The following is a 15,195-nucleotide window of genomic DNA, read 5'->3' on the forward strand; positions in this document are numbered from 1 at the left end:
AGGGGAGATACGAGCGGGAGGGGAGATACGAGCGGGAGGGGAGATACGAGCGGGAGGGGAGATACGAGCGGGAGGGGAGATACGAGCGGGAGGGGAGATACGAGCGGGAGGGGAGATACGAGCGGGAGGGGAGATACGAGCGGGAGGGGAGATACGAGCGGGAGGGGGAGATACGAGCGGGAGGGGAGATACGAGCGGGAGGGGAGATACGAGCGGGAGGGGAGATACGAGCGGGAGGGGAGATACGAGCGGGAGTGGAGATACGAGCGGGAGGGGAAATACGAGCGGGAGGGAGATACGAGCGGTGGGGAGATACGAGCGGGAGGGGAGATACGAGCGGGAGGGGAGATACGAGCGGGAGGGGAGATACGAGCGGGTGGGGAGATACGAGCGGGAGAGGAGATACGAGCGGGTGGGGAGATACGAGCGGGTGGGGAGATACGAGCGGGTGGGGAGATACGAGCGGGAGGGGAGATACGAGCGGGAGGGGAGATACGAGCGGGAGGGGAGATACGAGCGGGAGGGGAGATACGAGCGGGAGGGGAGATACGAGCGGGAGGGGAGATACGAGCGGGAGGGGAGATACGAGCGGGAGGGAGATACGAGCGGGAGGGGAGATACGAGCGGGAGGGGAGATACGAGCGGGAGGGGAGATACGAGCGGGAGGGGAGATACGAGCGGGAGGGGAGATACGAGCGGGAGGGGGATACGAGCGGAGGGGAGATACGAGCGGGAGGGGAGATACGAGCGGGAGGGAGATACGAGCGGGAGGGGAGATACGGCGCAGAGGAGGGAGATACGAGCGGGAGGGGAGATACGAGCGGGAGGGGAGATACGAGCGGGAGGGGAGATACGAGCGGGAGGGGAGATACGAGCGGGAGGGGAGATACGAGCGGGAGGGGAGATACGAGCGGGAGGGGAGATACGAGCGGGAGGGGAGATACGAGCGGGTGGGGAGATACGAGCGAGTGGGGAGATACGAGCAGATGGGGAGATGCGGGAAAATGTTGTGCCTTTCTTAAAGAAGGGCTGCAGATTAAAGCCTGGGAACGACAGGCCTGTGCTGTATTGTTCTTTGTGAGCCTGATGTCTGCACTGGGTAAGTTGTACCGCCGCACGGTAGCACAGTGGTTAACACTGCTGCTTCACAGCTCCAGGGACCTGGGTTCGATTCCTGGCTTGGGTCACTGTCTGTGTGGAGTTTGCACATTCTCCTGGTGTCTGCGTGGGTTTCCTCCGGGTGCTCTGGTTTCCTCCCACAGTCCAAAGATGTGCGGGTTACGTTGATTGGCCAGGTCAAAAAATAAATTGCCCCTTAGAGTCCTGAGATGCGTGGATTAGCGGGTAAATATGTGGGGGTAGGGCCTCATTGGGATTGTGGTCGGTGCAGACTCGATGGGCTGAATGGCACTGTCGGGTTTCTATGATTCTATGATATTCTGAGAGACAGGATCTTCAGGCATGGAAGGGTAAGAGAGACAAGGACTGATTCGGGACAGTCAGCATGGCTTTGTGAGTGGAAAATCATACTTCACGAATTTGAGTGTTTTGGAGGGGTAAAGAAAACGTAAGATCCTCAGGGCAGTGCAGTCGACATTGTCTCCATGGACTTTTGCGCTTTATATATTTGTAGAAGCTCTTTGCATTCTCCCTTGCATTTTCTGCCAAAACAATCTTGTGCCCTCGTGATAGGTCTCGTGATGACCAGAGCTATCATTCTCCATAGCTATCTTAAAACTACTGGAATTATGGTCACTGGTCCCAAAGTGATCCCTCACTAACACTCACCTGCCCTTCCTTATGTCCCAAGAGGAGGTTAAGTTTTGCCTCCTCTCTAATCAGGCCATCCACATACTGAATGAGAAACTCCTCCTGAATACACTCAACAAATTTCTCTCTCTCCAAGCCCCGAATAGTATGGCTGTCCTCGTCAAGGTTGGGAAAGTTAAAGTTCCCTACTATTACCACCCTAGTTTTCTTGGAGTTATCTGTAATCTCCTTCCATACTTGCTCCGCAATTTCCCACTGACTATTTGGGGGCCTGCAGTACAATCCTAACAAAATGATTTCCCCCTTCTTATTCCTCAGTTCTACCCATATAGACTCAGTGGGCGAACCCTCAGAAATATCTCCTGTTAGCACTGCTGCGATGGTCTCTCTAATCAAAAACACAACGCTCCCTCTTCTCTTACCTTCTGTTCTATCTTTCCTATAGCATCTGTACCCTGGAACATTGAGCTGCCAGTCCTGTCTCTCCCTTAGCTATGTTGGTTATAATGTCTCAGTCCCATGTACCCTTCCATGCCCTGCAAGAAAGTAGGAAGGAAATTAAACCTGGAATTAGGAGGGCTAAAAGGGGCCATGAAATGTCTTTTGCAAACAGGGTCAATAAGAATCCCAAGGCTTTATATGCTTTAGGAACAAGAGAGTAGCAAGAGAAAGAGTAGGCCCACTCAAGGGCAATGGAGGGAAGTTATGCATGGAACCATAGGAAGTGGGTGAGATCCTTAATGAGTACTATGTATCAGTATTTACCAAGGAGAAGGACATGACGGATGTTGAGGTCACAAATAGATGTGTCAACGCTCCAGAGAATGTCGATATATCGAAGGAGGAATTGTTGGTTTTCCTAAATTGCATTAAGGTAGACATCCCCAGGGCCAGATGGGATCTATCCCAAGTTACAGTGGGAGGCAAAGGAAGAAATAGCTGGGGCCTTAACAGATATCTTCACATCCTCTTTGACCACAGGGGAGGTTCCAGAGGACTGGAGAATAGCCAATGATGTTCCTTTGTTTAAGAAGGAAGTAGGCATAATCCAGGAAATTATAAGACGGTGAGCCTGACGTCAGTGGTGGGGAAACTTTTGGAGAAGATACTGAGGGACAAGATATATGCATTTGGAAGAAAATGGACTAGTTATAGAATCATAGAATCCCTACAGTGCAGAAGGAGGCCATTCGGCCCATTGAGCATGCACCAACAACAATTGTACCCAGGCCCTATCCCCAGAACCCCATGTATTTATTTACCTTGCAAATCCACTGAAAATAAGGGGCAATTTTGCATGGTGAATCAACCTATCCTGCACATCTCTGGAGTGTGGGATGAAACCGGAGCACCTGGAGGAAACCCACGCAGACACGGGGAGAACGTGTAAACTCCACACAGATGGTGTTGTGAGGCAGCAGTGCTAACCACTGTGCCACTGTACTGACCTTACTGCCGTCAGTGACAGGCAATATAGTTTTGTATGGGGAAGGTCATGTCTCACCAACTTGATTGAGCTTTTTGAAGAGGTGACAAAGATGAGGGAAGGGAAAGATGTTGTTTATATGGATTTCAGTAAGGCATTTGGCAATGGTCCCACATGGCAGACTGGTCCAAAAACTAAAATGACATGGGATTCGAGGTGGGTTGGTTAGATGGATACAGAACTGGCTTGCAGGTAGAAGATAATGTGGAGATGCCGGTGTTGGACGGGGGTAAGCACAGTAAGAAGTCTCACAACACCAGGTTAAAGTCCAACAGATTTATTTGGCAGCACAAGCTTTCGCAGGGCTGCTCCTTTATCAGGTAAGTGAGGACTTGTGTTCACAAACAGGGCATATGCAGACACAAACTCAATTTACAAGAGAATGGATGGAATGCGAGTCTTTACAAGTTGAGGCCGTCCTCGTGTGTGCGGAACTTGGCTTTCAGTTTCTGCTCAGCGTTTCTGCGCTGTCATGTGTCGTGAAGGCTGCCTTGGAGAACACTTACCCGAAGATCAGAGGCTGAATGCCCGTGACTGCTCAAGTGTTCCCCGACAGGAAGAGAACACTCCTGCCTGGTGATTGGCGAGCGGTGTTCATTCATCTGTTGTCGTAGCGTCTCCATGATCTCCCCAATGTACCATGCCTTGGGACATCCTTTCCTGCAGCGTATCAGGTAGACAACGTTGGCCAAGTTGAAAGAGCCAAGGTTGCTGTGACAGGGTTGTGTAATGTTGTGGTCACTGTTCCCCTGAAGGCTGGGTAGTTTGCTGCGGACAACGGTCTCTTTGAGGTTGTGCGGTTGTTTGAAGGCAAGAAGTGGGGTGTGGGGATGGCCTTGGCGAGATGTTCATTTTCATCGATGGCATGTTGAAGGCTCCGGAGGAGATGCCGTAGCTTCTCTGCTCCGGGGAAGTACTGGACGACGAAGGGTACTCTGTCCACTGTGTCCCGTGTTTGTCTTCTGAGGAGGTCGGTGTGGTTTTTCGCTGTGACACGTCGGAACTGTCGATCGATGAATCGAGCGCCATATCCTGTTCTTATGAGGGCATCTTTCAGTGTCTTTGGTGTCTGTTGCTATCCTCCTCATCTGAGCAGATCCTGTGTATACGGAGAGCTTGTCCGAAGAGGTTGGTTTCTTTCACATGTTTAGGGTGGAAGCTGGAGAAGTGGAGCATCGTGAGGTTATCCGTGGGCTTGCGGTACAGTGAAGTGCTGAGGTGACCGTCCTTGATGGAGATGCGTGTGTCCAAGAATGCAACCGATTCCGGAGAGTAGTCCATGGTGAGTCTGATGGTGGGATGGAACTTGTTGATGTCATCATATAGTTGTTTCAATGATTGTTTGCCATGAGTCCAAAGGACCAGCTTCCACCCTAAACACGTTAAAGAAGCCATCCCCTACAGACAAGCCCTCCGTATACACAGATCTGCTCAGATAAGGAGGATCGCAACAGACACCTCCAGACGCTGAAAGATGCCCTCATAAGAGCAGGATATGGCATTCGACTGAGGAGGTCAGTGCGAAAAACCGCACCGACCTCCTCAGAAGACAAACACGGGACACGGCGGACAGAGTACCCTTTGTCGTCCAGTACTTGCCCGGAGCAGAGAAGCTACGACATCTTCTCCAGAGCCTTCAACAGGTCATCGATGAAGATGAACATGTCGCCAAGGCCATCCCCCCCCCCCCCCCCCCCCCCCGTCTTGCCTTCAAACAACCGCACAACCTCAAACAGACCATTGTCTGCAGCCTTCAAGAGAACAATGGCCACGACACCACACAACCCTGCCACAGCAACCTCTGCAAGACGTGCCGGATCTTCGACATGGATGCCAACATCTCACGTGAGAACACCATCCACCAGGTACATGGTACATACTCTTGCGACTCAGCTAACGTTGTCTACCTGATACACTGCAGGAAAGGATGTCCTGAGGCATGGTACATTGGGGAGACCATGCAGACGCTACGACAACGGATGAATGAACACCGCTTGACAGTCACCAGGCAGGAGTGTTCCCTTCCAGTCGGGGAACACTTCAGCAGTCACGGGCATTCAGCCTCTGATCTTCGGATAAGCGTTCTCCAAGGCAGCCTTCACGACACACGACAACGCAGAATCGCTGAGCAGAAACTGATAGCCAAGTTCCGCACACACGAGGATGGCCTCAACCAGGATCTTGGGTTCATGTCACTATCTATAGCCCCCACGACTTGCCTGGGCTTGCAAAATCTCACTTGGTGTCATCTGCAAACCTACTAACCATGCCTACTAAATTCTCATCCGTATCATTAATATAAATGACAAATAACAGTGGACCCAGCACCAATCCCTGAGGCACACCACTGGTCACAGGCCTCCAGTTTGAAAAACAACCCTCTACAACCACCCTCTGTCTTCTGTCAAAAGCCAACTTTGTATCCATTTGGCTCCCTCAACCAGGATCGTGTGAGATTTAACCTTATGCAACAACCTACCATGTGATACCTTGTCAAAGGCCTTGCTAAAGTCCATGGAGACAACATCAACTTCACTGCCCTCATCTACCTTCTTGGTTACCTCCTCAAAAAACTCTATCAAATTTGTGAGACATGATTTTCCACTCACAAAGCCATGCTGACTGTCCCTAATCAGTCCTTCCGTCCCTAAATGCCTGTAGATCCCGTCTCTCAAAATACCTTTTAACAACTTACCCATTACAGAAGTGAGGCTCACCGGCCTAAAGTTCCCAGGACAGAGTCAGGAAGTGAGCTATTCACCGCAGTATTTCTAGCCTTTGAACTGCTCTGGTAATCTCAGTATTTACCTGGCTAGGCCATTTCAGTTTCTGGTCAATGGTAACGTCCAAGATATTGATAGTGGGGATTCAGCAACAAATCCTCCATCCACACACCAACCAGAGTGAGGAACTTCATTGGACACAACTATAGCCTGAACACCGCAAACTATTCTCACCGTCTACCAGGCTCAAAAAGAAGCAGTTACTCCAGGAAGTGTGAAAAATGTGCAGGCCTGCAGGTGAGAGTGAAACAATGTGGTCCCATGCTCCCCCCCTCCCCAGTCTCTGGAAAACAAGCTGGACAAACTTAAAGCTAGACTCACTTTCCAAAGAGAACTGAGGGACTGCTGTGTGCTCTGTTTCATGGAGACGTGGCTCACTCCTGCTTCACTGGACTGTGCCCTACAACCAGAGGGCTTCTCAATCCACCGAATGGACCACACAGCGGCCTCAGGCAAGGCTAGGGGAGGTGGGGTCTGTCTCCTAATCAACACCTTGTGGTGCCTAGATGTTACAACACCGGCGAGTTTCTGCTCCCTGAAGCTAGAATACCTGACGCTAAAATGCCGCCCCTACTACCTTCCATGGGAGTTCACCTCCGTTATCCTGACAGCAGTTTACACCCCCTCCCACGCGGACGTGAAGATTGCGTTGGACAAAATATACACCACTACAATTAGCTTTGAGACTAAACATCCCAAGACCTTGTTCATCGTGGCTGGGGACTTCAAGCAGGCCAAGCTCAAGAGCATACTACCAAGACACCACCACACATCTCCTGTGCTACCAGAGACCCAAATATCCTAGATCACTGCTACACAAATATCAAACATGCCTACCGCTCTAACGTCCTCCCACGCTTTGGCAAATCAGACCACAAGGCTGTGCTCCTACTCCCATTTTACAAGCAAAACTGAAGCGGGAGAATCCGTCAAAGAAAGACATGCAATGTTGGTCCGAGGAATCGGGTGATCTCCTACGGGACTGCTTGGAGTCAGTGGACTGGTCACTATTTAAAAATTCTGCGACCAGCCTGAACGTGTACGCCATGACAGTAACTGACTTCATCAGTAAATATGTAAAAGACTGTGTGCCAAAGAAGCAAATCCGTGTGTTCCCCAACTGGAAACCGTGGATGAACAGGGATATCCACTGCTTGCCGAAGTCGAGGTCTGAGGCGTCCAAGTCAGGTGACCTGGACACAGGTTTAAGGTGCTGGGGAGTAGGTACAGAGGAGATGTCAGGGGTAAGTTTATCACTCAGAGAGTGGTGGGTGAGTGGAATCGGCTGCAGTCAGTGGTGGTGGAGACAAACTCGATAGGGTCTTTTAAGAGACTTCTGGATGAGTACATGGGACTTAATAGGATTGAGGGTTATAGGTAAACCTATATATAAGCCTAGGTAGGTAGGGACATGACCAGCGCAACTGTGGGCCGAAGGGCCTGTTTGTGCTGTATTTTTTCTATGTTCTAAAGCCAGATACGATCGAAGGAGATCCATCAAAGATGCCAAAAGACAGTACAGGACGAAGCTAGGGGCGAGCCACACAGACCCCTGGCAAGGTCTGCAAAACATAACAGGCTACAAGATGAAGGCATGTAAAATCGTCAGCTCCAACACACCCCTTCCAGATGAGCTCAATGCATTCTACGCCCATTTTGAGCAAGAGGTCAGCGAGAGCACGCCCTCCACCCTGGAAGCCTCGAATTAACCTGTATCTGAGGTCACCATTGCAGATGTCAGAGCAGCTTTCTCGAAGGTCAACCCACAAAAAGTGACTGTCTTGGATGGAGTACCCAGACAAGCACTCAGATCCTGCACAGATCAGCTGGCGGGGGTATTCACAGACATCTTCAACCTCTTTTTACAACAACCTGAGGTCCCTATCTGCTTCAAGACGATGACCATCACCCCAGTACCAAAGAAAATCCAAGCAGCGTGCCTCAATGACTATCGTTGGGTGGCTCTGAAATCCAGCATTATAAAGTGCTTCAAAAGGCTAGTTATGGCACGAATCAGTTCCAACCTCCCGGACTGCCTGGATCCACTACAGTTCACCTACCGTCGCAACATGTCCACAGCAGACGCTATCTCCCTGGCCCTGCACTCAACCCTGGAATACCTAGATAAAAAAGACACCTATGTCAGACTCCTATTTATTGACTACAGCTCAACCTTCAACACCATTATTCCTACGAAACGCATCTCCAAACTCTGTGGCCTGGGCCTCAGCTCTTCCCTCTGCGACTGGATCCTGAACTTCCTAAACCACAGACCACAATCAATAAGGATAGGCAACAACACATCCTACACGATCATGCTCAACACCGGTGCCCCACAAGGCTGTGTTCTCAGTCCCCTACTATACTCCTTATACACCTATGATTGTGTGGCCAAATTCCCCTCCAACTTGGTTTTCAGGTTTGCTGACGACATCAGAATAGTGGGTCGGATCTCAAACAATGACGAGACAGAATACAGGAATGAGATAGAGAATCTGTTGAACTGGTGCGGCAACAATAATCTCTCCCTCAATGCCAACAAAATGAAGGAGATTGTCATCGACTTCAGGAAGCGTAAAGAAGAACATGCCCCTGTCTACATCAATGGGGATGAGGTAGAAAGGGTCGAAAGCTTCAAGTTTTTAGGTGTCTAGATCACTAACAACCTGTTCTGGTCCCCCCCATACCGACACTATAGTTAAGAAAGTCTGACCAATGCCTTCACTTCTTCAGAAAACTAAAGAAATTTGGCATGTCAGCTACGATTCTCACCAGCTTTTACAGATGCACCACAGAAAGCATTCTTTCTTGTTATATCATAGCTTGGTATGGCTCCTGCTCTACCCAAGACCGCAAGAAACTACAAAGGGTCGTGAATGAAGCCCAGTCCATCACTCAAACCAGCTTCCCACCCATTGACGCTGTCTACACTTCCTGCTGCCTCGGAAACCGCCAGTATAATCAAGGACCCCACGCACCCCGGACATTCTCTCTTCTGCCTTCTTCCATCGGGAAAAAAATACAAAAGTCTGAGGTCATGTGCCAACCGACTCAAGAACAGTGCCTTCCCTGCTGCCATCAGACTTTTGAATGGACCTACCTTGCATTAAGTTGATCTTTCTCTACACCCTAGTTATGATTGTAACATTACATACTCTCTCATTTCTGCGGCACGGTAGCACGGTAGTTAGCACTGCTGCTTCACAGCTCCAGGGACCTGGGTTCGATTCCCGGCTTGGGTCACTGTCTGTGTGGAGTTTGCACATTCTCCTCGTGTCTGCGTGGGTTTCCTCCGGGTGCTCCGGTTTCCTCCCACAGTCCAAAGATGTGCGGGTTTGGTTGATTGGCCATGCTAAAATTGCCCCTTAGTGTCCTGAGATGCGAAGGTTAGAGGGATTAGTGCGTAAAATATGTAGGGATATGGGAGTAGGGCCTGGGTGGGATTGTGGTCGGTGCAGACTCGATGGGCCGAATGGCCTCTTTCTGTACTGTAGGGATTCTATGATTTCCTTCTCCATGAATGGTATGCCTTGTCTGTATAGCGCGCAAGAAACAATACTTTTCATAGTATACTAATGCATGTGACAAAAATAAATCAAATCAGCGATGGCATTGACATTAAATGTCATGGGGAGATGGTTAGATTCTCTCTTGTTGGAGATGGTCATTGCCTGGCACCTGTGTGGTGTGAATGTTACTTTACTACCTGTCAGCCCAAACTTCGATATTGTCTTGCTGCATTTGGACATGGACTGCTTCAGTATCTGAGGGATTGCAAATGGTGCAGTCATCAGCGAACATCCATACTTTTGACCTTATGATGGAAGGAAGATCATTGGTGAAGCAGCTGAAGATGGTTGGGCCTAGGACACCCTCTGAGGAACTCCTGCAGTGATGTCCTGGAGCTGAGATGACTGACCTTCAACCACCACAAGCATTTTGTGAGTGTAGTGTAAGACGGTGCTATATACCAGTGAGATGGTGCTGTATATTAGTGAACACCAGTGAGAGATGGTGCTGTATACCAATGTCAAACAGGCAGTGATGGTGCTGTATATCAGTGTATACCAGTGAGAGATGGTGCTGTACACCAGTGTATACTGTGAGAGATGGTACTGTATACCAGTGCATAGCAGTGAGATGGTGCTGTATATCAGCATCTATCTCCACTTGGAGAGGCAAAGCTTGATCAGGGATAGTCAGCGTGGCTTCATCAGAGGGAGGTCATGCCTAACAAATTTGATTGAATGTTTTGAGGAGGTGACAAGGTGTATAGACAGGTGTAGTGCAGTCGATGTAGTTTATATGAATTTCAGCAAAGCTTTTGACAAGGTCCCACATGGGAGACTTGTAAAGAAGATAAATTCACATGGGATACAGGGTAATTTGATAAAGTGGATTCAAAATTAGCTCAGTTGTGAGAGAGTAGGAGGGTTTAAAAGAGGCTGCTTTAGTGACTGGAAGCAGTGTCCTGTGGCGTACCACAGGGATCTGTGTTGGGCCCCCTTCTATTCATCATTTATACAAATGACATTGATGACTATGTGGGGGGTAGGATCGGCAAGTTTGTGGATGACACAAAGATTGGACGGCTGATTAACAGTGTGGTGGAGTGTGAAGAAGGGAAAGGGTTAATGTATTTTGTACCGAAAAGGTTTGAAGTAGGCCATTTTCCAAAGCCATATTTTTATTATCTCATCAATATTCACCTCATTAAACATATTCATTTATTGGACTGATTGGCACCATTCATAACGTGCCCACAATGCAGAAGGGAACACCCGAATGGACATTCGTTTAAATCCCCCTCTGCACAGCTGAGAAACCTTTAATTCAAGTTTGATGGAAGATCCTTATTCTGCCCAGCAACAGCACGAAGCTCTGCACAGCTGAGAGACCTTTAATTTCAAAGCCAACAAAAGATCCTTATTCTGCCCAGCAACAGCACGAAGCTGCATTTTAAAACGGCCCTTGGCCAGAAGATCGGGATATCTGCGAGTCAAGACCTGGCAGTGGGATATATGGCATAACTGTACTGTAAATAAAATATTATGGGAATAAAATGGCCAAGGCAGGCAAAGAAACTTAATAAACCAGGATAAAAAGAATAAAGATTAGATTAAATCCCCCTACACACAGCAGGACAAAATGACATTAACACCTAATCTCGCAAGCATAGAATACAGACACAAAACATCAGAGGTCGATTTAGATAAGGGGACACATCGAGAGGATAATGGGAAACACATTAAAACACCGGGGCAAGAACAGGAAGTCCCATTAACACGGACACACACCATACAGATGCAAATTGACAAAGTCTACCAGGGAACTTCCTGACCAGATAGGCCACTTTTTAGGTATTGTAAAAATGTATGAGCAAATGTTCCCGCTAGAATTTGGATTCCTATAAATATCCAGAGCAAATGTGTAACTGTTGAGATCAACGTGGCCAAGCACTGTTTCTAAGCTGGCTACAGGGGTCTCCCTGGGTTCCCAGTAATTGTACAATAAAGAAAAACGCTTTGAACCTTGCCTTGCGACTCGACCTCCTTGAATGCACTGGTACAAGGGATTTTTCCCTACAACAGGTTGAACTTTGTACTTAGAATGTATCACAAGCATAACCCTTCATTGTGGCTAATCCCCTCAGGTTTATATTGCTTTTGACATGAATAAAAGTTATTCTTGTTTTTACTGCTTCTGACATTAATACCAGTTAACTTTTATTTTTATAACAATAGATAGTCAATGTAAATGTGAATGTGTTTGTGAAGTCTTACCTTTCCTACAAGTTTGTGTGTGGATTGTGGAAGACAAGCGATTCCATGGTGTGGAGCGCGATATCAGCCGTTTGAAGAGGAACTCCCACTGAGGCAGCTGGAAGAGCGTTGGAACTTCAAAGGGGAACCGCGGGAAGAACAGGAAACAGAAGACCTGCGCTTCGTGTGCTGAGGATGCCAGCTACACTGGTTTATGGTCAAGAAGCTATCAATGTATTTTTTGTAGTTGGTCTAGAAGTTTGCTTCGTGACCAGCAGTTGTAAATTGTATTTCTGAGTCGTGATTGGTCTGGGGTTGATTCGTGACCAGTATGAGAAGCCATGCTGTATATATATCCCCACTTTTCTGTGTTCAGGGAGAACTTTGGCTTCCGCTTTCAAGGGGTCAAGTTCTCCCGCAAGCTTGTGAGATTAAAACCTACTCTATTTTGACTCATACCAGCCTCAGAGGTATTTTTACCTACTTCAGACTGTCTTGGGCTACAAGAAGATATAGACGGAATGGTCAAATGGCAAGATAAGTGGCAGATGGAATCTAATCCTGAAAAGTGTGAGGTGATACACTTTGGAAGGAGTAATTTGACAAGAAAGGACTCAATGAATGGAAGGACACTAGGAAGTTCTCTGGAACAAAGGGACATTGGCGTGTTTGTCCACAGATCTCTGAAAGCGGAAGAGCATGTTAGTAGGTTGGTGAAAAAGGCATATGGGGCACTTGTCTTTATCAATTGAGGCATAGATTACAAAAGAACAAAACAAACAAAGAACAAAACAGCACAGGAACAGGCGCTTCGGCCCTCCAAGCCTGCGCCGCTCATGTGCCCAACTAGACCATTCATTTGTATCCCTCTATTCCCAGTCTGTTCATGTGGCTATCGAGATAAGTCTTAAACCGTCCCAACATGTCCGCCTCAATCACCTTGCTTGGCAGTGCATTCCAGGCCCAAAAGCAGGGAAATCATGTTGGAGTTATATGGAACTTCGGTGAGGCCACAGCTGTGTGCAGTTCTGGCACCACAATATCAGAAGGATGTGATTGCACTGGGGGGGGGGATCATAGATTCATAGAGGTTTACAGCATGGAAACAGGCCCTTCAGCCCAACTTGTCCATGCCATCCTGTTTTTACCACTAAGCTAGTCCCAATTGCCTGCCCATATCCCTCTATACCCATCTTACCCATGTAACTTGGTTATCTCAGGGACAGGACTGGATACTTCAAGTGCCGGGTTTCAGATAAGAACTTAACATAAGAAATAGGAGCAGGAGTAGGCCATCTAGCCCCTCGAACCTGCCCCGCCATTCAATAAGATCATGGCTGATCTGAAGTGGATCAGTTCCACTTACCCGCCTGATCCCCATAACCCCTAATTCCCTTACCGATCAGGAATCCATCTATCCGTGATTTAAACATATTCAACGAGGTAGCCTCCACCACTTCAGTGGGCAGAGAATTCCAGAGATTCACCACCCTCTGAGAGAAGAAGTTCCTTCTCAACTCTGTCCTAAACTGACCTCCCTTTATTTTGAGGCTGTGCCCTCTAGTTCTAGCTTCCTTTCTAAGTGGAAAGAATCTCTCCACCTCTACCCTATCCAGCCCCTTCATTATCTTATAGGTCTCTATAAGATCCCCCCCTCAGCCTTCTAAATTCCGACGAGTACAAACCCAATCTGCTCAGTCTCTCCTCATAATCAACACAGGATGTTTCAGGAGGGACAGGGAACGAGGCAAAAGGGGTGGGGGAGTGGCACTGTTGATTAGGGATAGTGTCACGGCTGTAGAAGAGATGGATGCCACAGAGGGATTGTCTACGGAATCTCTGTGGGTGGAGGTTCGCAACAAGAAAGGGTCAATAACTTTACTGGGTGTTTTCTATAGGCCGCCCAATAGTAGCAGGGATGTGGAGGAGCAAATTGGGAAGCAGATCCTGGAGAGATGTGATAATAACAGAGTGGTTGTGATGGGAGATTTTAATTTCCCAAATATCGATTGGAATATCCCGAGGGTAAGGGGTTTAGATGGGAAGGAGTTTGTTTGGTGTGCTCAGGGGGGCTTCCTGACACAGTATGTGGATAAGCCTACAAGAGGAGAGGCTTGGTATTAGGGAATGAACGTGGGCAGGTGTCAGATCTCTCAGTGGGAGAGCATTTTGGGGATAGTGATCATAACTCTATCTCCTTTACATTAGCATTGGAGAGAGATAGGATCAGTCAAGCTAGGAAAGTGTTTATTTGGAGTAAGGGCAATTATGAGGCTATTAGGCAGGAAATTAGAGGCATAAATTGGAAGGAGGTTTTCTCAGGGAAATGTACAGAAGAAATGTGGCAAATTTTCAAGGAACATTTGTCTGGAGCTCTGCACGGCAACGTTCCAATGAGACAGGGGAGTTATGTTAGGTTACAGGAACCATGGTGCACGAAAGCTTTAACGAAGTTAGTCAAGAAGAAAAGAAAAGCCGACAAAAGGTTCAGGGAGCTAGGTATTGTTAGAAATCTAGAAGAGTATACGACTAGTAGGAAGAAACTTAAGAGGGAAATTAGAAGAGCAAGAAGGGGTCATGAGAAGGCCTTGGCAGACAGGATAAAGGAAAACCCCAAGGCATTCTACAAGTATGTTAGTAGCAAGATAAGATAAGATCTGAAGGAGTAGGACCTATCAAATGTGACGGTGGGAAAGTCTGTATAGAACCGGTAGAAATAGCAGAGGTACTCAATGAATACTTTGCTTCAGTATTCACAGTGGAAAAGGATCTTGGTAGTTGTAGTACAGACTTGCAGTGGACTGAGAAGATTGAGCATGTGGACATTAGGGGAGAGGATGTGTTGGAGCTTTTGAAAAGCATCAAGTTAGATAAATTGCCGGGACCGGATGGGATGTACCCCAGGTTACTCTGGGAGGCGAGGGAAGAGATTGCTGAGCCTCTGGCGATGATCCTTGCGTCATCAATGGAGATGGGAGAGGTTCTGGAGGATTGCGGATGTGGTTCTGTTATTCAAGAAAGGGAGAAGAGATAACCCGGGAAATTATAGACCAGCGAGTCTCACCTCAGTGGTTGGTAGGTTGATGGAGAAGATCCTGAGGGGCAGGATTTATGAACATCTGGAGAGGAATAGTATGATCAGAAATAGCCAGCACGGCTTTGTCCAAGGCAGATCTTGCCTTACGAGTCTAATTGAATTTTTTGAAGATGTAACTAGACACATAGACGAGGGAAGAGCGGTAGATGTAGTTTATATGGATTTCAGCAAGGCGTTTGATAAGGTGCCCCATGCAAGGCTTATTGAGAAAGTGAAGGGGCATGGGATACAAGGGAACATTGCTTTGTGGATTCAGAACTGGCTTGCCCACAGAAGGCAAAGAGTGGTTGTAGATGG

General features: G+C 48.0%; 1 protein-coding gene across 1 annotated transcript in view; it reads right to left on the reverse strand.

The window, feature by feature from the left end:
- Positions 1-4,309: 4,309 nt before the first annotated feature.
- The window catches only part of fbxo3 (F-box protein 3), a 194,566-nt gene continuing 183,680 nt past the window's right edge, over positions 4,310-15,195 (reverse strand). Inside the window, exon 9 of the mRNA XM_078221355.1 lies at positions 4,310-4,415. Coding sequence (XP_078077481.1) covers positions 4,310-4,415 — 106 coding nt within the window. The remainder of the gene's footprint in view (positions 4,416-15,195) is intronic.

This window comes from Mustelus asterias, chromosome 9, assembly GCF_964213995.1.
Source record: "Mustelus asterias chromosome 9, sMusAst1.hap1.1, whole genome shotgun sequence".
Classification (NCBI taxonomy): domain Eukaryota; kingdom Metazoa; phylum Chordata; class Chondrichthyes; order Carcharhiniformes; family Triakidae; genus Mustelus; species Mustelus asterias.